Source organism: Neomonachus schauinslandi, chromosome 2 (assembly GCF_002201575.2).
Source record: "Neomonachus schauinslandi chromosome 2, ASM220157v2, whole genome shotgun sequence".
NCBI classification, from domain to species: Eukaryota; Metazoa; Chordata; class Mammalia; order Carnivora; family Phocidae; genus Neomonachus; species Neomonachus schauinslandi.
In genome coordinates this window covers 73,914,193-73,935,575 of record NC_058404.1, presented here as the reverse complement: position 1 = coordinate 73,935,575, position 21,383 = coordinate 73,914,193, and the positions used below count along the sequence as shown (strand labels likewise).

At 38.0% G+C, this 21,383-nt stretch overlaps 1 protein-coding gene across 1 annotated transcript in view; it reads left to right on the top strand.

Moving 5' to 3' along the window:
- Positions 1–17,395, top strand: part of TRIM2 (tripartite motif containing 2) — a 104,546-nt gene extending 87,151 nt beyond the window's left edge. Inside the window, exons 9-12 of the mRNA XM_044912865.1 lie at positions 3,421–3,601; positions 4,674–4,744; positions 9,197–9,337; positions 14,491–17,395. Coding sequence (XP_044768800.1) covers positions 3,421–3,601; positions 4,674–4,744; positions 9,197–9,337; positions 14,491–14,643 — 546 coding nt within the window. The 3' untranslated portion in view covers positions 14,644–17,395. The remainder of the gene's footprint in view (positions 1–3,420; positions 3,602–4,673; positions 4,745–9,196; positions 9,338–14,490) is intronic.
- The last annotated feature ends 3,988 nt before the right edge of the window (positions 17,396–21,383 follow it).

Below are 21,383 nucleotides of genomic sequence, written 5' to 3'. Positions count from 1 at the left end.
TTTTCTTTTCAGTGGGATTCAGTAAAATTAAACATGTGCTCAGAAAGACAAACCTTTAACACAAAGGTGGATTCTTTGTATTTGTTCCTGGTTAATTCTAGAGATATAACAGCTTATTCCCTTTTCTTTCTTTTACTCACCAAATTCTTAGCCCTTATTTTCATTCCTCTCTGCTTCTGATTTTTTCCTTGACATCTTTTCTGTTGACTTATATCTTCCAGTCTATCTAGGAACCTTTTGTGACCCCAGAACAGATACAGAGGCCCCAGACCACCATATTCTAAAATATCTCATCCCTTCCTTCTTCAATTTAAGGATCTACTTGTTGAGTTAAATACTTTTAGTTAAGTGTTCCAAAGCCAGGGTCTAAAATATCTCTGCTCACTATTCTGTTTAAGACAAGGGACACATTGTCAGGCCAAATGCAGTAACTCTTAATTTCACGTGGTAAAATCTAGTGCAGCTACACTGGGAGTGATGAAGGGAAGTGGAAGGAAAAGAGGTTTGTGCTCAACATTTAAGGTTTTCTGTTTTGGTTTTTTTTTAAGACCTGCTCTAGCTCTTACTACAAGATGGAATGGCAACAATCTTTTATTTTCTGTTCTTGTTCTACATAATTATCATCTGCTTTATATTATATGGCTGAGTCATTCTACAGTACAACTAGTGTTCATAATGTTAGGTAGTAGTAATATTTTTGCTGTAATAATCAGAGTGTCCTCTCTTCTTTTTGATCTCTACTGACATATCTTCCATTATAACATGAAAGAAAGTATACAATTTCTTTATAAGCCATTACGCTATAGCCTCTTTGACCTCTGGGCTAGATTACAAAGTCAGAATCAAATTTATACAACAGATTCCCTTGCAAGAATCCCCTTGTTTCCTTCCTAAGTAAATGTGTCTCTTTGTACTAAAGACATCAAATCTGAATATCATCTATAAAATTACAAGGATAAAAGATCACACAGGGTCTGAACTCCCACTATGAAAAAGTCCCTATCCCTCTCTCCATACTCTTTCTGCACACACCTGCATGTCTCTGTTAGGAAAGATACTCCTGAGGGGCAGGTATGACAGCAACTGAATGGATGGAGAGAAGGAGATTGTGTGCCATTTGCAGTGCTTGCTATGCTATCCTTCAGAATCTGCATGACCCGGGAGGTAAATACGATAGCTGCCATTTTACAGATGAGAAAACTGAGGTTCCAACTGGCAAAAGAGTCAGTTTTGCTCTGAAATTTTGATCCTGGGTTTGAATGAATTGTAGTATCATAAAAGGAACTAGGAAATCGGGAGGTGCTATTTTGGGTTTTCTTTTTCTTTTTCTTTTTTAAATGGTGGAAATGAAGAGATTAAGTTGGTTTAACACTGGTCGAGTTTAAGGTAATAACTTATAAAATTGACCAGGACTAAAGATATAGATTTGAGACTCTTACACACAGAGGTGAAAGTTGATGTTATTGCATAGATGAGATCTTAGAAGAAGTGCAGAGAATTGCACTGTCCAATTTGGTAGCCACTAGTCACAGTGGATACTGAGTTCTTGAAATGGGACTGGTCTGAATTGAGATGTGCTATGCATGTGAAATACACACTGGATGTTAAAGACTTAGTAAAAAATGTAAAATATTTCATCAATAATTTTAATATTAATTACATGCTGAAATGATAACGTTTAGATATGTTAGGTCAAATACAATATATGATTAACATAATTTTCCTTTCTTTTCCTTTGTTTTTTCGATGTTGGTTACTAGAAAAATCTTAATTACATACATGGCTCATGTTATATTTCTATCAGGCAGCGCTAATATAGAGAGAAAATAAGAGGACTAAAACAGAACCTATGGAAACATAAATTTTGGGGGATTAAAATTTTTAATTTAAAAAGTAATACATCCAAACAGGTTTTTTAAATAACTCCACAGATGAGCACAAGATGAAAAGAGTTTTTCCTGCCTCCAGTAATATCACTGGCTTCTTACTTTCTCTTCCAGGGATATGTATACAGATATAAACACATTTAATTCAGGTGGGCCCAGACTATACCCACTGTTCAGTACCTTGCTTTGTTTAATAATAGATTTGAGAAGGCATTTATAAAAACACATAGAGAGCTACTCCACCCTCTAGGCCTTGGTGCCTGGGAGAGCGGGGGCTCTTGCCTCCTCCCTCACTTAACCAGGCACTCTGCCTGGCAGCTCCCTCACCTTGGGGGCTCCTTCTCCTTCCTTGTCTATAGTGACCCGTCGCATTAAGTTTTTGTTCTCTTTGGCTTCTGACATCGCCTATTTGAATTCTCCCAAATCTACCAAATCAAACACTTTAAAAAGGTCCTTTAAAAAGGACCCAGGGACTGTATTTGTCTCTGTAATGTGACTGAGACATCCTCCAGGGTAGGAGCTGGTCTTACTTGTCTTTGTCTACTCAGTGCCTAGAATCATCAGCCACAGATTTGGTGCTCTACTAGTGTTTGTAGCATTAGTAAATAAATGGGTGAATGAGTAAAATACTTCTTTATAATGGAGCTATAAAAGTAAAGATACATGACATGCATCTCCTAGCAAGCAGGCATTTATATAGTCCACTCAGAAAAATGAATAAGATATGGTATGCATTTGATAGAAATCGAATGCTTTTCTCCCATCTTAAAATACTGAAACCTGGAACTATTCAATCATCATGATTACCCTAAATAATGCTAGACTTTTCAAATCAGTATATTCAGCAAATATTTGTTGAGTACCTGTTGGGCACCAAGAAGTACGCTAGGCTCTGAGTACACAATAGTGGATAAAACAGACATAATTCCTGCCTTCATGGAACTTAACACTGGTGAAGTCCAATGGCAGATGCTTGGCGATTTTGCTATTATGATCCACAATAATGACAATGATCGCTTCCCTTTAACGACTGCTTAATATGGGCTATATTCTACACTAAACACTTTATTGACATTGTTTTACTTAGTATGTATTTCCAAAAATGCGATTGGAAGTTACTGAAGTCTTTTCTCTTTTTTACATTTTGTAATATACAAGGAGTCCGAAGCTTGAGGAAATCAAATGCATTTGTGCTATTCTAGGTGTGTCTAAAGCAAGCGACAGGTGTAGAAGTCTCCCTCCTCCTGATCCTGTGATCTTTTGCTAGCTCACATTGCATCTTTACAAGGGAACTGTGACCTCACTTAAGGGGATTCAAGAACATTTTTGGTGGTGATCCTCTTAAATAAAAGTAAGGATTTCACATAACTCTTAGTAGCAGTTAACGGATGTGACAAAAACCGAAGATTGTGGTGACCTGTGAGTAGTTGTGCACCCCTGTTTGAACATTCAGGTACATGTGTACCAAAACAAGTGTCTTGTCTTCATGTTCTGTAGTGTTTTAAGCCTCATTCTCTGTACTTGTTTCTAACAGACAAAAATTGGATCAGGAAAGTTGATGGGGCCCAAAGGAGTCTCGGTGGACCGCAACGGGCACATCATTGTGGTGGACAACAAAGCATGCTGCGTGTTTATCTTCCAGCCAAACGGGAAGATAGTCACCAGGTTTGGTAGCCGAGGAAATGGGGACAGGCAGTTTGCAGGTACACTTGATGGTAATATGTAAACCCCCTTTTTTATGCTTCTTCTGCTCACGTTTGCATGATGTTGGAGCATGTGGAAGATGCCTCAATCCCCAGTGTGTTTGCTGGCTTTGGGAAAGATACTGGGGATGAAATCTAAGCAAAAGCATGGTGGGATGCTTCTCAGTGACTCCACCCACAGTAAGTCGAACTGCAATCCATGCGTGGTTTTCGTTGACAGCAGTGTACAACTCAGAAGTCTAATCTTTGAATATTAATGTTAAGTAAAACATAAATTTTAAGATAAAATATTTTTAAAATTAAAAATGGTTGAGGAACAGTGGAGTACCTCCTAGTTCTCCCTAGCTGTAGCTTTGTCTAAAGAGCTTCTGAATGGGAATTTTCTTTCACCTTTCTAGGTGATGATAAGAGAGCAGGACTTTAGAATATTCAGGAAGGGCAGTTCTGTTACCTCTCTTTTTGGTGTACACCCTTTGCAAGCACAAGCTTCTTAGTTTTTCACATCTGCAAGAAGAGGCTGAAAGCCGTTTATTACATTTTCTTTTTGAAAGGATGCTTCTGGCATTTGACAACAATTTGCATCATCTTCTTTTGTGCCTTGTCTGTGGTGCTGCCAGCTTCTGAATGTCACCCCAAATTACCGAGGATGGGTTTCTGCTCTACTTTTTAAAAAATATTACATATTGGAGTCTTTTTCCTAGGACTGAGAATCACCACATCTTTTCTCAGGGGGACGTGAGGGTCCTGAAAGGATTAAGGTGTCCTCAGGGAAGCTGGCAGGTGTGACTTTCAGACGGTGGCGTGGAGAATGAATTCGGATGCTTACCGCTCATTCCACTTCATCAGGGCTGCTGGCCCTCTCAGCTGGCTCTAAAGGAAGCCAGATAGACAGTCCCAAGAGTAGAAGGATAGAGCACCCAGGTGATCTCGAGCCAGAGTTCTGGCTGAATGATCTTTCAAGAACAGAGCCTGTCATTCTTTGTTCTTTCTTAAATATCAAATAGGTCAAATTTTGTCACTGCCGTGTTGCTGTAATCATTTTTATTGGACCAGTCGTCACATGTTTTTTTCACCTTTATTGCAGGTCCCCATTTTGCAGCTGTAAATAGCAATAATGAGATTATTGTTACGGATTTCCATAATCATTCTGTCAAGGTACTATCAACATATCAATTATTGTTATCTTTTAACTGCTTTTATTGGGAAATCAGTCTGAGAGAAAATAATATAATACTGACGTATATGCACAGGAACTAAAGGAATTAACCTCAAAGAGTAGCCTTTGCTGCTCCCTGAGATGCAGGTTTGAATTTGGGCACACAGACTTTGAAGAGTCAGAAAATTGAACAGAATAGGATGGTTGATGAGTTTCTTAATTTGAAACGGGTGAAAATGGAGATGACTTAAAAATGAAATTTGAAAAAGCAGTCGCTTGAACTTAGGCAGTACTTTCTGAAGCTTCATAATTGTGGCTATTCAATAAATTAAAACAAGATCACTTTTTCAATTATCTGCATCATCAAACAAAATTTCAAACAAAATTAGATATTAGAACTCTGCTACAACCACAGATTTTGCGGGGGGATAGCCCTAGTATACATTCCTACAGCTGTTTCATACTTCTTAGAATGTCCTCACACACTGCGTGTTCCCTGGAATACAATGCCCATTTCCCTCCCCGGAACAGTGCGGTACATCTTTCTTACTAGTTGTGGGTTGGGGGAGAGAAAGATTTGACTTTTATTGTGAGCCAACCAGGATATATAAAAATGAATCAAAACAAATTTCTCATTTTACTGAAATGAGGAAATGTTTCGTAACATTCTAGACCACGATTCTCAAGGTGTGGTGCATGCCAGGTGGCCACGGGCCCTGCACTGGCAGACATTTTTGTTTGGGGAGTTATATGTTTATTTTATTTTTTTTTAAAGATTTTTATTTATTTATTGAGAGAGATAGTGCTAGAGAGAGAGCATGAGAGGGGGAGAGTCAGAGGGAGAAGCAGACTCCCCGCCGAGCAGGGAGCCCGATGTGGGACTCGATCCCGGGACTCCAGGATCGTGACCTGAGCCGAAGGCAGTCGCTTAACCAACTGAGCCACCCAGGTGCCCCAAGGAGTTATATGTTTATTTTTAGGGTTACCTTCTGTTTACATCAAGTGGTACTGGTTTGTACTTAGAGAAGTGATACAAAGTTTTCCTTGTAAGTAAATTAAATTTTTTAAAGTGAGACTTTTTTTTTTTGATTTGATTTATTGCTTTTATTTGTCAGAGAGAACGAGAGAGAGCACAAGCAGGGGGAGTGGGAGAGGGAGAAGCAGGCTTCTCACGGAGCAGGGAGCCCAATGCGGGACTTGATCCCAGGACCCTGGGATCATGACCTGAGCTGAAGGCAGACGCTTAACGACTGAGCCCCCCAGGCGCCCCTAAAGTGAGGTATTTTTAAAGGAAGGATAAGAAGGAAACAGCATAGGTGGTATACACCAGTGACTGAAGTTTGCACTTAGAGACAACCACTGGGCAACCAAAGTGAAAAATAGTTTGTTCTGGTTGATAACTGGAATAGCTCCGTAGGGATAGGATTTCAACAACTAAAGGTACTCTCTCTGTAGAGTCCTTCACTGCTTCATTTCCCCAGTTTGCCCCCCGAAGGCATCTTTAATCTGGGTAACTGGAAAGGTTTTGAGCTTTTCTTCATGGGTACCTAGTCCCTGTGCAAAGACTAGAGCGGTGTGGGCTGTGGTGATAGGGCAGGAGGAGGAGAAGGACGCCCACCATTGCTCACTTCTCAGGCTGCTTCCTGAGTTGCTGCCATAGTGCTGCAGCTCTGTCCCCACTCCCCCCCACCACCGTCAGTGTCTCTCCCTCCACAGGACCTGTCCTGGTGAAAGGAAGAGGACTGTGGGGAGAGTAGTGGCGGGGAGGAGGGAAACATCCAAAGAGGCAGGAGGGACTGGGTTCTAGACTGTCCTCCCTGGGGGTTGTAACAGTCTTGTGTGAGGAGAGGAACTAGAGAGGAATAACAGGCTGTTATCACACTTCTAGCCTTCACTCCCTTTATAGAGGAATCATTTCATTCGAGGGCATTTAACCAGAAGATAACCCGGGTAGATCAGCAAAGGCCGGCAAACCCCTGGCGTAGATGGCAGCCCCCCCACCAGGAGACAGCCCTATTAATCAAGTTGCTCTTTTCTACTAAGCCCAACCGTGGCCTCAGAGCCTTCCCGTCCCAGCGCTCTAGGCAACCTCTGTGAATCAACTGGCGTTGGTATGTGGGAGGACTCCTATTTACCAGCCCCGGCTGACAATGTAGAAGGAAATAAAACCTATGTAAGTAATCAAAATGCAAGGCAGATAGCAATAAACTATTTTTTTAAAGTAGGTACGTATCAAGTTCTATAAGGATCCAGAAGAAAACAAAGAGCAGATTTCTGTGACTCTTAGGGAAAACTTCCAAGTGGAGGTGGTATTTGAGGTGAGAGGAATTTTGAAATCAGGAAAGGATTATCAAAGTTACAAAACACTTGCTGTAAAAACTTGTTATAAAAACCAAAGCTGTAAAAACGATTTTGGCTCATGTATCTGCCTCTTAAAATGTTTTCATCTGAATAATTTATAAGCCATTAAGTGATGTTTTAGGTGGGAAAAATAGAAACTATGAGGAAATTTATAATTACTAAGATTCTGAAAACGCTTCCAAAAAATTTCAGTACAGTAGAGGGAGATTATTTTAGCAATTTAAATTCAGTTTTCCTCTTACATAAGAAAACAAGTCTATTTTGTTTTTTCTCTTTGATAGCTGTTGCCATATAGCTTTGATGGAATAGTTGGGCTTTTGTTTCCCACGTAACACTTGGCAGTTAGCAGTGGTTCTGGACTCCAGTCGCTTCTCTTTTGGTCAATGTGCCTATAGGTCAGGGCTAACAAATGGTCTAGTTCCTTAGCTACCTTCAGCATGCATTCTCTTTTCATTGCAAAACAAGTAAGACTAAATTTGGCATTATCAGTCATTCTAAAATAGAGCAGAAGCATTTGAGCTATTTGGATCATGCCAAGGAAAACATACTTACTGAGAGAGATCAGTGCAAACAAACAAAAAGATTATTGGTCAGACTTAATAAGGGAAAGACCAGAGAATAATAGATTGTGTCTTCACCAGCAAGCACACACGCTCATTGGTCTTTAAAACAAGGATGTTTTGTGTGAAAGGAGATAAAAGGAGTCAGGAAAGATTTTTAAACCATAACATCTTAGCAAAGGTGGTTCTTGTCTCATCCTTTCCAAAGAACCAAAGAGGTTGCTTGCTTACTTTGCAAGTTACATAATTAATTCAAGAAGCAATCATGATTCTTTTTCTTCATCTTAAAGGAAGTTTAGCCTTTCGAGATGGAAGTGTCTCGCTTCGCTTCCCCAATGTACATAACTAAAAGAAAGAGTCATTTTCATCTTTCATGATCACAGACTTGGCAATAGGAGAATCTGTAAAAGGTCCTGAGATCATTTTCCAATTAGATCTGCACTCGGGTAGGGTGAACTCTCCCTCAGTTCCATATTGTAGGAACCCTTATTCTCATGGTGCTTTGCGTGTAATACTTTTTGATTTGTTAATGAGTATTTTTACACATGTAGGCTAGATGATAATGGAAACTTAGAATAATATCCTGGAGATATTTCACAACCATTAAGTATTGTCTGAGTCAAGATAAAATCATGCTTACTATAGTCTTATATTTAAACCCATATTAAAAATTTAATTCTCTCCAAATCAATACTCTGTATTTGATACATATAGAGTAACACTCCCTTAATAAGAATAATTAACCACAACAACCCATTGTTTTTCCGTATCAGATATTAGAGAATTTACTGAAGAGTTCTGTTTAGCTCACCACGTCTGTCAGCCCCCCTCCCCTCGGTACGCGCCATCCACCAAAGCCTTATGGTCATATAAACTCTCTATTTTAACTAAATATATATTTTGAAAAAAATAGATAAAAGCCCTTCTCTTATTCCTCACCTGTGCCATTACACACACACACACGCGCGCGTGCGCGTGCACGCACGTGCACACACACACTTTCCCCTGATGTACGTGTGAAGTCTAGCCTGCTTTTTCCCATGTTGACTTTGCAAAATGGTAATAAATTCTGAGCATGTGGTGTAACAAGAAGCTCCTAGGTCCTGATCCAGCTTTGATCATCCATCCTGTTAGAAATACGATGCCTGTCCTTGAGATTTAGCTATTTATTTAAAGGCAGGAAGAATAATATTGTTGAAAATTATAGCTCCACTTTCTCATCCTACCCTATATTTGTATATATTTTATAATTTATAACGAAAGTATTTTTCACATAAGTATTCAATACCCAGATATAAGCTAGAAATAAGAAGTGATTTAACACAATAAATCAAATTTATATAAGCAGATTGGGGAACCATAAGTGATATGGGGGTCTACTTTGTAGATTTTTTTTCTTTTTTTAGAATGTCTTAAATCATAGGTCTTGTTGTTATAAAATCCTGTGCCAATACATATTTTTTAAAACTCATAATGTTGGCTCAATTGTTTTCAATTTAAAATAAAACCATTTAAAAATATCTCATACAGGTGTTTAATCAGGAGGGAGAATTCATGTTGAAGTTTGGCTCAAATGGAGAAGGAAATGGGCAGTTTAACGCTCCAACAGGTGTAGCAGTGGATTCAAATGGAAACATCATTGTAGCAGACTGGGGAAACAGCAGGATCCAGGTAACTGAAAATGCTAATGTGTTTGTTTAGAGTGATCGTTATTTGTTGAAAGTGAAGAATTGGCTGTCTCCCAACTGGAATGTTTTCCATTCTTCATTGGTTAGGTTCTTCATAGACCACAGGTAATCTCACCAGAAGTGCTGAACTAAGAAAGGTGGAGTTAGAAAAAACATCAGCAGGCTACCAGAGTGAAACCCTCTGAAGCTGGGAATTTTTAACATGAATCCCATGGACCCCGCAAAGTGTATGTGGATAGAATTCAAGAGGTCCATTGAACAAAATATTATATTATTATTTCTACTAGCTTCTAACTGAAAACTATCATTTTTTTAAATGATGAATATAGGCAACAATCACAGTACTTTTAGTAATGCCTGTAACTTTGTCACCAAGAGGAATCACAGAAATTTCTATATTATAGTTGCAGAGGTCTTGAATTATCATTAATGCTCATCACTCTTCAAAAATAGTCAATGTTAGACCCATCACTATTTCTTGTTACTTTAATGTTTTGGTTAAAAAAGTACACATATTACTATGTTGCAATTTTATAAAATTTTGATAACTATATTTTAATATAATTTTTACCTTGATAACCCCATGGATTTTGTTTTATGCATTTAAAAACATTATTCTGCTGAATAACCTGAATCAAAGGGGAAGTCTCAAAAAAAAATTTAAAAATATATTGGACTGAATGAAAATGCAAATACAGCATATCAAAGTTTGTGGAGTGCAGCTAAGATAATCCTGAGAGGGAGATTTTTTTCCCCAGCTTTACTGAGATATAATTGACATACAATATTATGTAAGTTTAAGATATACAATGTGTTGATTTGATAAAATTATATATTGCAAAATGATTACCACCATAGCTTTAGCTAACACCTCCATCACCATCACATTGTTAGCATTTCTTTTTTGTGGTGACAACATATAGATCTACCCCTTAGCAACTTTCAAGGTACCTAAGACAGTTTTATTAACTATAATCACCACACTATGCATCAGTTCCCCAGAACTTAATCAATTTCTAAATGGAAGTCTATACCCTTTGATCAACTTCTCCCCATTTCCCCCACTCCTCAGCCCTAGTAATCACCATTCTACATGAGAGGGAAATTAATAGCACTAAATGCTTACATTAGAAAGTCAAAAATCAATATTCTGAGCTCCTTCATCAAGAAGCTGGAAAGAGAGGGGCAAAACAAACTGAAAGCAAGCAGAGGGAAGGAAATAGTGAAGATAGGATCAGAAATCAATGAAATGCAAGGCAAACAATAGAGAAAATTAATGAAACAGAAAGTCAGTTCATTGAAAAGATCAATAAAATTGACAAACCTCTAGCAAGATTGATAAAGGAAGGGACACAGAACACCAATATCATTACAGACTCTGCAGGCATATGGAAATTCGGTGAACAATTCTACATGCATAAATTTGACAATTTATTTATTTATTTATTTTTAAAAGATTTATTTATTTATTTGAGAGAGAGAGCACATGAGAGGGGGGAGGGTCAGAGGGAGAAGCAGACTCCCTGCCGAGCAGGGAGCCCGATGCGGGACTCGATCCCGGGAATCCGGGATCATGACCTGAGCCGAAGGCAGTCGCTTAACCAACTGAGCCACCCAGGCGCCCTAAATTTGACAATTTAGATGAAATGGACCAATTCCTTGAAAAGTAGAAATTCCACAACTCACCCATATAAAATAAGTAATTTGAATACCCCAAAAACTATTAAGGAAATTTAGTTCATAATTTTAAAACTCCCCAAACTCAGGTGGTTTCACTGGAGTATTCTACTAAACCAGGTGAAAGGTATATAGGATTTCTCTATACTATCTTTGCAACTTCCTATATCCTGTGAATCTATAATTATTTCAAAATTAAAAGTTAACAAAAATGGGGCACCTGGGTGGCTCAGTCAGTTGAGCATCTGCCTTTGGCTCAGGTCATGATCCTGGAGTCCCAGGATCGAGCCCTGCATCAGGTTCCCTGCTCAGTGGGGAGTCTGCTTCTCCCTCTGACCCTACCCCCTCTCGTTCTCTCCTCCCTCTCTCTCAAATAAATAAATAAAATCTTTAAAAAAAAATAAATAAAAAATAGAAGTTAACAAAAACAAATAAAATAATAATGAATTTAAATATGTTTTCGTGGTTTAGTAATAATGGTATCATGAATGGCATTTGGCATTTTAGTTGGGTATAAAAAATAATAAAAGCGGTTACCTTCTAGAAAAGAAATATTAAAACACTATTTTGAGAAGGGGTTTGTAGTCTTTGCCAGACATAAAAAAGTATGATTTTTTTTGTCTAAATTAAGAACAAAGATTTTGAATCCTCAGGCTAAAGTAAAACTATTCTTTTCCCCCATTTCTCTATGTAAACACCTGCATGAATCTAAACATACATCTGAAGACAGGGCTATTTATCCTTGCTGATGTGGCCTTGTGCAGAGCTTCTAGGACCTCAGAATGCACTGGTTAAATCTAGCAGCATCCAGATGTCTTTGTGAAGATAGTAGTAGTCAACAGTTTGAATCTGATATAGGTATTTACCTCCCAGAAAAAGGATTGAGGGGCATCTGGCTGGCTCTGTCACTAGAGCATGCGACTCTTGATCTCAGGGTTGTGAGTTCAAGCCCCACATTAGGTGTAGAGATTACTTAAAAAAAAAGAAGAAGAAGAAAGATTGAGGCTATAAATATAACTAAATGCTTTTATTTCTCTATTATATTTATCTTGCTTAATTATGCCAGCAGACATCTACATTTGAAAGAGGCATTCTCTGTGTGATGGAAAGCCAGAAGCCAGACAGGGAACTAAGTTCACAAAGCAGTCTGTATAAGACCACAGATGCTAAACTGTTTGGATTGTGGCCCTCATAAGCACCTGCCTCATCACAACTGCCTTTTAAAACACGTGTGGGCCTAACAGAGTGGTCAAAAGAAACCAGCCTGGGCCTTAGGAAGAAGTGTTCCTTTGATTTCATCACAGCAGAAGCTTACAGACCAAAAGACGACTACTTCATATCCAAATGTACATGGGGCACCTGGGTGACTCAGTCACTTAAGCCTCTGACTCTTGATTTTGGCTCAAGTCATGATCTCAGGGTTGTGAGATTGAGCCCCCCATGGAGCTCTGCTCTGGGCATGGAGCCTGCTTAAGATTCTGTCTCTCCCTTTCCCCCGCAAAACAAAACAAAACAAAACAAAACAAATGTACATGTGGGATGTCCTGCTGGCTCCGTTGTTAGAGCGTGTAACTCTTGATCTTGGGGTTGTGAGTTCAAGCTCCATGTTGGGTGTAGAGATTACTTAAAAATAAAATCTTTAAAAAAACCCCACAACTTCATCAAAATAAAAAGCTTTTGCACAGCAAAGGAAACAGTCAACAAAACCAAAAGACAACTGACAGAATGGGAGGAGATATTTGCAAATGACATATCAGATAAAGGGCTAGTATCCAAAATCTATAAAGAACTTAAACTCAACACCCAAAGAACAAATGATCTAATCAAGAAATGGGCAGAAAACATGAACAGACATTTTTCCAAAGAAGACATCCAAATGGCCAACAGACACATGAAAAAGTGTTCAACATCACTCGGCATCAGGGAAATCCAAATCAAAACCACAATGAGATACCACCTCACACCAATCAGAATGGCTAAAATTAACAAGTCAGGAAACAACAGATGTTGTCGAAGATGAGGAGAAAGGGGAACCCTCCTACACTTTTGGTGGGAAGGCAATCTAGTGCAGACACTCTGGAAAACAGTATGGAGGTTCCTCAAAAAGTTGAAAGTAGAGCTACCCTATTATCCAGCAATTGCACTACTGGGTATACAGATACAAATGTAGTGATCCAGAGAGGCACGTGCACCCCGATGTTTATAGCAGCAATGTCCACAATAGCCAAACTATGGAAAGAGCCTAGATGTCCATCAACAGATGAATGGATAAAGAAGGTGTGGTATACATATATATAATGCAATATTATGCAGCCATCAAAAAATGAAATCTTGCCATTTGCAATGACGTGGATGGAACTAGAGGGTATTATGCTGAGTGAAAAAAGTCAATCAGAGAAAGACAATTATCATATGATCTCACTGATATGAGGAATTTGAGAAACAAGACAGAGGATCATAGGGGAAGGGAGGGAAAAATGAAACAAGACGAAACCAGAGAGGGAGAAAAACCATAAGAGACTCTTAAATCTCAGGAAACAAACTGAGGGTTGCTGGAGTGGAGAGGAGTGGGAGGGATGGGGTGGCTGGGTGATGGACATTGGGGAGGTTATGTTTTATGGTGAGTGCTGTCAATTGTGTAAGACTGATGAATCACAGACCTGTACCCCTGAAACAAATAATACATTATATGTTAATTTAAAAAAAGGAAAAAAAAATAAATAAATCAAAAACAAACCCCACAAATGTACATAGTAAACCACTGACTTCTTATAATTCCTTCTTTTCTGAAAAAAAAAAAAAAAAAAAAAAGAAGGTCTTTATCTTCTCATTGTATACTATGACTGGCAACCATACCTCTGTGGTCTAGTTGCTGATTTTTCCATTATGATTGGAAATAAAAGAAGGATGTGAGGCTGGAAGCGGGGGGAAGTGAAGGCTGAGACTAAGAAACAAGGGTCATTCATTTTCAGGCACCATTGAGGGCTATTCCCCTCAAACTGACCACTGTAAGAATGTAAGTGAGATCTGTTGGCCAATGTCGTGCTCCTTGTCAGTGACTCTGGGGAATAGAGAATGAGAGGAGAAAAAGCAAGGTTAGGTAGAGGGAAGGCCTGGATATGTGATAGACCTAAACAAACTTGTGGGCTTACGTGCATGCTTTTTCTAAAGATTTATTTATTTTAGAGAGTGAGGGAGGGGCAGAGGGAGAGAGAGTCTTAAGCAGACCCTGTGCTGTGCGCGGAGCCCCACGCGGGGCTTGATCTCACGACCTTGAGATCACCACCTGAGCCGAAACCAACAGTTAGATGCCTAACCGACTGCCCCCCCCCCCACACTGGGTGCTCCTTACACACATGCTTTTATATTGAAAATATTAGCATCAAGGGTTTTCTAACTCTTATCTCATCCTATTACTGTAAGTTTTCCTATAACACTCTGACTTTATATTTTTTACAGGTTTTTGACGGAAGTGGGTCATTTTTGTCCTACATTAACACATCTGCTGACCCACTCTACGGCCCCCAAGGCCTGGCGCTAACTTCAGATGGCCATGTTGTGGTTGCAGACTCTGGAAACCACTGTTTCAAGGTCTATCGGTACTTACAGTAATGGCAGGCAGGCTGGACAGCCCCTTACAAAGGTCTTGCACTATAAACTGGAATGGATTTCTCGACGCAGGACCAGATTACACTAGACTTTTCATGCTAGAAGGAATCATTGGTGAACTTTCCAAGGTTATTTCTGAATGTAACTATTTCCTTAAAACCTGCATATCTGATTTCTGTAATTCACCTTTTAGGGTTTAAAGAAAAGAAATCCTTCTACTGAATCTATGGAAACTGCAAAGTTTTACACCTGTGAACTATGGCTTATCAGACAAGGGTTTATGTAGTTGAACTGATTTTGCAAATCAAACAAACACTAAAAAAAAACACAACAAACTAGAATATTTAAAGGTATTCGTTAATCCTGTGAATGGTAGCTTTTGTTCAGAGCTTCCAAAAACAAAACAAAAACAAAATCTGTTGTAGTTGTATACTTTATTTAACTTCGGTTACAAGACCCGGGGGATCTTCTAACCTCACTTTTACAGTAGGTATTACTCATGTGACATTTTTTGGTTATTGATAACTACATACACATTAGGAAAAAATAAGACTGTCTTGCAAAACCCTCCCAGCTATGATTAGGCAGGCCTCTTGAGTTTAACACTTAAAAACCACTGAAAATTTCCCATCCTTTCTGGGTTAGATCCAAGATCCTTTTTGTGTGTTCTTTTCACCTTTTCTCTCCTGCTCACCTTGTATCAAAAAACAAAGTCCATTTTCAGGGAAACCTGAAATTCCCAATGCTTTGAAAAGCATATTACAATAGCAAATGCTACCTTTTGGTAAACAAACAGCCCCCTCAACTCCAGACTAATGCACTAGAATGTAATCAAGAAAAAGTTAGCCACGTTTTATGTGCCAATGTTCTCACGTGTCTCTCCTCTTCCACTTCCTGAAAGCGAAAGCTTTACCTCCTGCAAAATGTCAGCACATGTAGTAGGACACCAGTATCCTAGGACAGAGAGCCATAAGTTGCCCTTTGGAGGACTGATGGTGTCAACCAAAGGCATGTGATTGATTAATGGTTTCCCCTTAGAAAGCAAGTGTTACCAAAGTCGTGTTATCTCGAGAGCATTACAGGTAAGGGCATGTTATGGTTATTTATCATTGTCTAATGAATAGTAGAGGCATTAAAGGACTATGTATACATGATTAGGGTAAGGTAGAATGTATCACATATATATATATATATATATAGCTGAATCTTTGGTGTATTGAAATAGGCAGCACTCTGAAAGACAGAAGCATCGTCCAGCACATTCCTTTACTGCACAGTTTAAAGCCGTCCTCATAGAGTAAGCCCTAAAACAGGTTTAATTTTCACCATTTTCCAGTAATGATGATATCGGCTGACTTTTATAGTCAGAATATGGCCTTCTGTGCTTTCAAAAACAACAAAACAAAAACAGGTCGAAAGAAAAAGAAACGTTGAACTTGAGTTACATTTAATTTAAGTATACATGCGTTTGGAGAAATGTGAAGAATAATTTAGTCAATTGTTAATCTGTCATTGATACTGTAAAATAAGATGTGGTCTGTTTCCACTGTTTAATTTTCTACTCAGTTCTACCAAATAGGATGTCATGTTTGGCATTTTTGATAATGACTTTGGGATCTTTTTCACTGAAAGCACCTTAGAACTGTACTATAAGAAAACATTTCCTGTACGTCTAATGATATGTGATGTTTATTGCTTACTAATTTATAATTTAGTCGTTCTCTTATATAGGACTTTTTTAAATTGAGAAGGAAAATCTAGCTATTTCCAGTTGTCTGTCAAATTTATTATGCCCAAATCAACCTCTGAAAGAAAATTTTTCAGGAAGATTTACATTTAAGTTTACCTTTCTTCTTTTTTTTTTTTTAGTTAGGTAGAGCTTTCAAAATATTTGAGACTATGACAGAGTTATAAAATTCAATGACATTTTTAGAATGTTAAACTAAGATACTGTTTCCTAACATCAGCAAACCAAGTCTTTGAATGTAAACATTTGTATTTAATGAGCGCTTCCTAGGTGCCAGGCACTATTCCCGGGACTGGGGAAACAGCAATGGATCAAACAGACAGAAATCCCTGCCTGCTTGGAGCTTACACTCTAGGGAGGAATTTCATTTTGCCATTTAATAACATTTTGCATTCAAGATAAGCTAGACTCTTGATAGCTCCTAGACTATTTAGAAGAAAACTTTTTAAATTGGTTAAATTAATTTTAGTTTATTTTCACAAGTAAAAATGGCTTCCTATTTAGATTCTGTTCACAGGCTGTTGGTCTTAAGACTGGTTTACTTAAGAGAGTTTTTTTGCACAACATTGAAATTGTATTTGTGAATTTAGAAGTTAACCAGCCATCATACCATAATAGGCTGGATAGCTCAATAATAGGTTGCATACAAGGTTAATTTTTTTTTTTTTATCTGTCAATATTGGCACAAACTGGAATGGAAGAATAGATACTTTGATTCAGACCTGTTCCACTATCTGTTACTAAAACACATGCTATGGGCACTCCAAGAAACACTGTATTTTTCCCCAAAAATATGTAATCATGTATGTTAAAGCATAGATAACATTTCACATTTGGATACTTAGGAGCATTTACTGTATTTCTTAGGAAGTGTATTTGAGCGGGGGGAAAGTGCTGCTGATAAGATACGAGTAGACAAGATTTTAATGAAATTTTGGCAACATTCTATGGGAAATGGTTCCTGGTAAACTGAGAAGGATATTAAAATAAGTGACTTTTTTCCCCGGAGCTATCATTATTGTTTGATTTTTCTTTGTCAAGTGTATAGAACCTGTCATACATTCATGATAAGTAGCACTGAAAAATTACCCATTCAAATGTCCCCTGGGCACTTAATGGCAAGAGATTGCCAGTTCGAATGTAAAGGTCAGTGACAATGCATTCCTGCCCGATACAGACCTCCGCTGCCGGACTCTGGGGGACCTAGTCACTTGACCGTCCAGAAACACATGAATAAAAAGCTGTATGACTGTTCACCATTGTTTTAAAGGTACTTAGTATCTCGATCAGACTTTAGTCTCCAGTAACTAAACAAGTCCCCAGGTTTCCTTATTTTCATTTACGCTTTGACTAGATTTGAGACAAAGAAATACTACAGGTCATGCAACTAGAAGGCACTTGCTTCCACTACTAAATATACAGGGTATGTCCTCACTTGGAGTTAACTGGAATAGCAGCACGGTAGCAAGTGTCTCCGGATCCTTCCCACTGGAGGATTCACATAAATGCTTTGGTAATACCTTCTGAGTGAATTAGAGGAAATAGCAAATGAACGTTAGGTACTGTGCGGATTACTTCAAATGGGAAAAACCTTTTGTACATTTGGACTCTATAGTATCCTCCCTGTTCATCAGCTTCTGAAGAGGGAGGAGTATTTTTAGTTTAATAATTTAAAAAAAGACCTTTCCAGGTAGGAAAAAATTGAAGCTATTTGCTGCAAACTTCATCTAATTTTGCTTAAAGTTGAAAGTCGTGATACTGTTGCATTCTGTCAATGTTGCAGGGTTTTAAACTTTACAATTATTTTAATATTTTTGATAACTAGGAATCTAGTATTGCCATAAAGGAAACTAAGTGCCCATTAAAGATTTGTTTGGTATAAATAAATGATTTTTTTGTTTTAAATGACAGTAAGCTACAAATCATGATGTTAATCTTAAAACTTTCTGAAGATGAACTGTGTGGCAGTGATTGTGTGGTCTGTTTGTGGAGAATGTATGAAAGCTATTCATATTCTAAAATAGATTAATAAATCGGCTATGTTGTCCCAATGAATGTACAGCACGTCCATTAACTTTTGAAAGCAACACAGCCTTAAACTCAATGCTTTTGCTTTATGACATGGGAATGTTCTGTCATCAACAGAGTGTATTCTTGTAATAGAATTCTTTATATCATTCTCAATTCTATTGCCTTTCAATCCTATGTATGAGTATTAAGGGTTTTTGCTTCCTTTTTTTTCTTTTTAAAGTTTGTACATTCCATCTCTCTAGGTCTGTTCCATACGTTATGTGTATAGAACACTAAGTCTTGCGCTCTCTGACGTTGATACTGATATATTCTCATTTGTTCTTTTACGAATCGAAATGCTGACTGCCTATTTAAAGAAAAGAATGAACGCTGTGCATCAAAGTGTTTGTATGTTCGTAGCTACATATGTACCACAGTATTTTGGATGCTTTAGTCTACAATAAAACTTTAAATTAATTCTGTCTTGAAACATAGGAGAAACAAGATTCATGTGTATATCTTTACCATGCACAAAATATCAGATCATTATAATAAAGCTTGTTTTCTCCATTTCCAGGGTGAATGTTTATTTATTTTACATAGTTTTCTTTTTTAGTAAAGGGAAATGAAGAAATTTTCTAGAATATGTGGCAGATATCAATACCTCAACCAAACTGTTTAGTTAAATTAGTAAAATTTTTGTCATTTATGATACCAATAATCTGGTTAGCATTTAGGATGTATCTTAGATAGGAATTTGGAAAACCATGACAGGTATGCCTAGCACATATATTTAGAAGGTCAAATAGACCAAAATCACTATGCTTCAAGAATCACAAGGGGGACCTTCTAGAAATTATGGCAGTCACATTTCAAGGGGGTGAAGAACTAGAAAGGGACTGCACCATAACTACTGTCTATAGGGTCCACAATTTAATTAAAATTAATTATAAGAAACATTCTTATATTACATCAAGCTGATAGCCAAGCATTTCAAGCAGTACTCACAACATCTAAAGAATATGTCAGACAGTCCTCTGGAGGTTCTTCTGTTGCAAAGGAACCTGATGCTGGATGCACAAACCATGGGCTATCACTACGTCCTATCCTTTCAAAGAAGTTAGGTTCCATCTTTCTTAAGTCGAAAAAAATTTAAATTGGTCTCTATTCATAATGTCAAAGTTGTCATCTTAATGCCACTTACACACAAGCCAGCATGTTCCCGATGAGACTTGAAGATAGATATAGCTCTCAATCTTGAGTGGTGTGTGGATTTGATACTTTTGTTCTATAAAGGACCCTTGTCCTTCTTCACTGATTGTAAACAAATCATAGCCTCACATATATGCATACAGCTTTTTTTTCCTGATGTATTTATAGGCTTTTTGATTTTTCATTAAGTCTGTGATTTATATTTTGCTGTGATGGAATGAATACTAAAATTTATCTTTTGAGTATCCTTTGTGAACAATGGAGGATCCAACAAAAATCTCGTTTTGTTCTTTCAAGGATTAAAAAAAATCTATAATAGATTATAAGTCTAGAAGAGGTAAGTAAGTCAGTCTTGGAAGGAGAGATGTAACAGAAATGAGAACAAGGCCAAACGGGACACTGCCAACTAGTAACTGTGAATATTAGTATTCTTGAATCCTGCTTCTATTCTTCATTTATTTTTTCTTTTAACCAAGCAGGCACCATTGCCATCTTGGGCTCTTTGGAAGTTTTCAGAAGCAGAGTGTGGCATTCCTGATATAAGCCAGTTGCCCCACATTTAAGCATATCTCAAATTGTCCTTTGAGGACTCACTTCACATAAAGCCAGATGCACCCCTTTCCAGAGCAGACAAGTTCAATTAAAGCTGCGTTTCATTTGCCTAAGCAAAGAGGCAGGAAGGGTAGATGACATTCTATCCTCTACCCAACCCTCCTGTCTTTTGTTGTCATTGCTGTTGTCATTGGCCCTGCAGATTCTTTGCCTACAAGGAGGGATGTGTACTTCTCAGATGCTGCAAATATTTATTTACCATTCTTAAAAACCCATGTACTACATCTGTCTGCTCCATAATATTGGAAAACTTGGAGTGTCTCAAGATCTCTGTTAAGAGGTAAACTGAGGCATGTGAAGAATTTTAAGAGTTTGAGCAAAATCAGTTCTAATCAGGAGGTGCCAAATCAGAAGTGGATAGGAGTGCTCTGCCAACAGGAGCCAGGGGAATGACTTACATAGAGAAAGTACAGAACCAAAGAAATTCTTTGACGGCGGCTGTTGTTGTTGCTCATTGGTTGTCTTTAGCATTTTGATTTCCTAACCTTGAGGTATTTATAGGCTTATATTGTGGTTTGCCCATGTAGGCTGCCGCAGCATTAGGCCACACAATAGAGTCTAATGGCTTCCTTGTTTAATTTAACACATCTGAATGGTATATAACTTCAAAATTCCACTGGTGAGAATAATAAATGAGAAAGTACTACTCAATACAAACAATTAAGATTTTACTAAAGTAAATATCCTTTGATTTTTCATCTGAAAACCATATCTAGTTATCCCTAAGTCAACGAAGAGATAGTGTTCTTAAATACCTGGTATATTTATTTAATACACATTTACTGAGTGTTTACCATATGTTGGGCACTGTGCTAGGTCTTGGTGATATGGAAATGGTTGGCTTAACCTCTGCCACAGAAAGGAGTCTGATATTACAGGGAAGCTGTCCAAGAAAACAGTTCTAAAATGAATGTGGGGTGCTATAAAACTGCAGAGTGCTATAGCATACCACAGAAGGGACCCTCTCTGCTCTGCGGTGGGAGTGGGGAAACACAAAAAGATTCCTGAAGGCTACATCTGAACTGTCTAAAGGGGGTAAGAGTAAGCCAAGTGAAGAAGGGCCGCTCCTGATGGAGGGACAGGTAGGGCAGTCTGAAAGCCGACTAAGACAAGCCTTCCCACAAATGTTACCTTTATGATTTTTGTCAAATCTAGATATCAC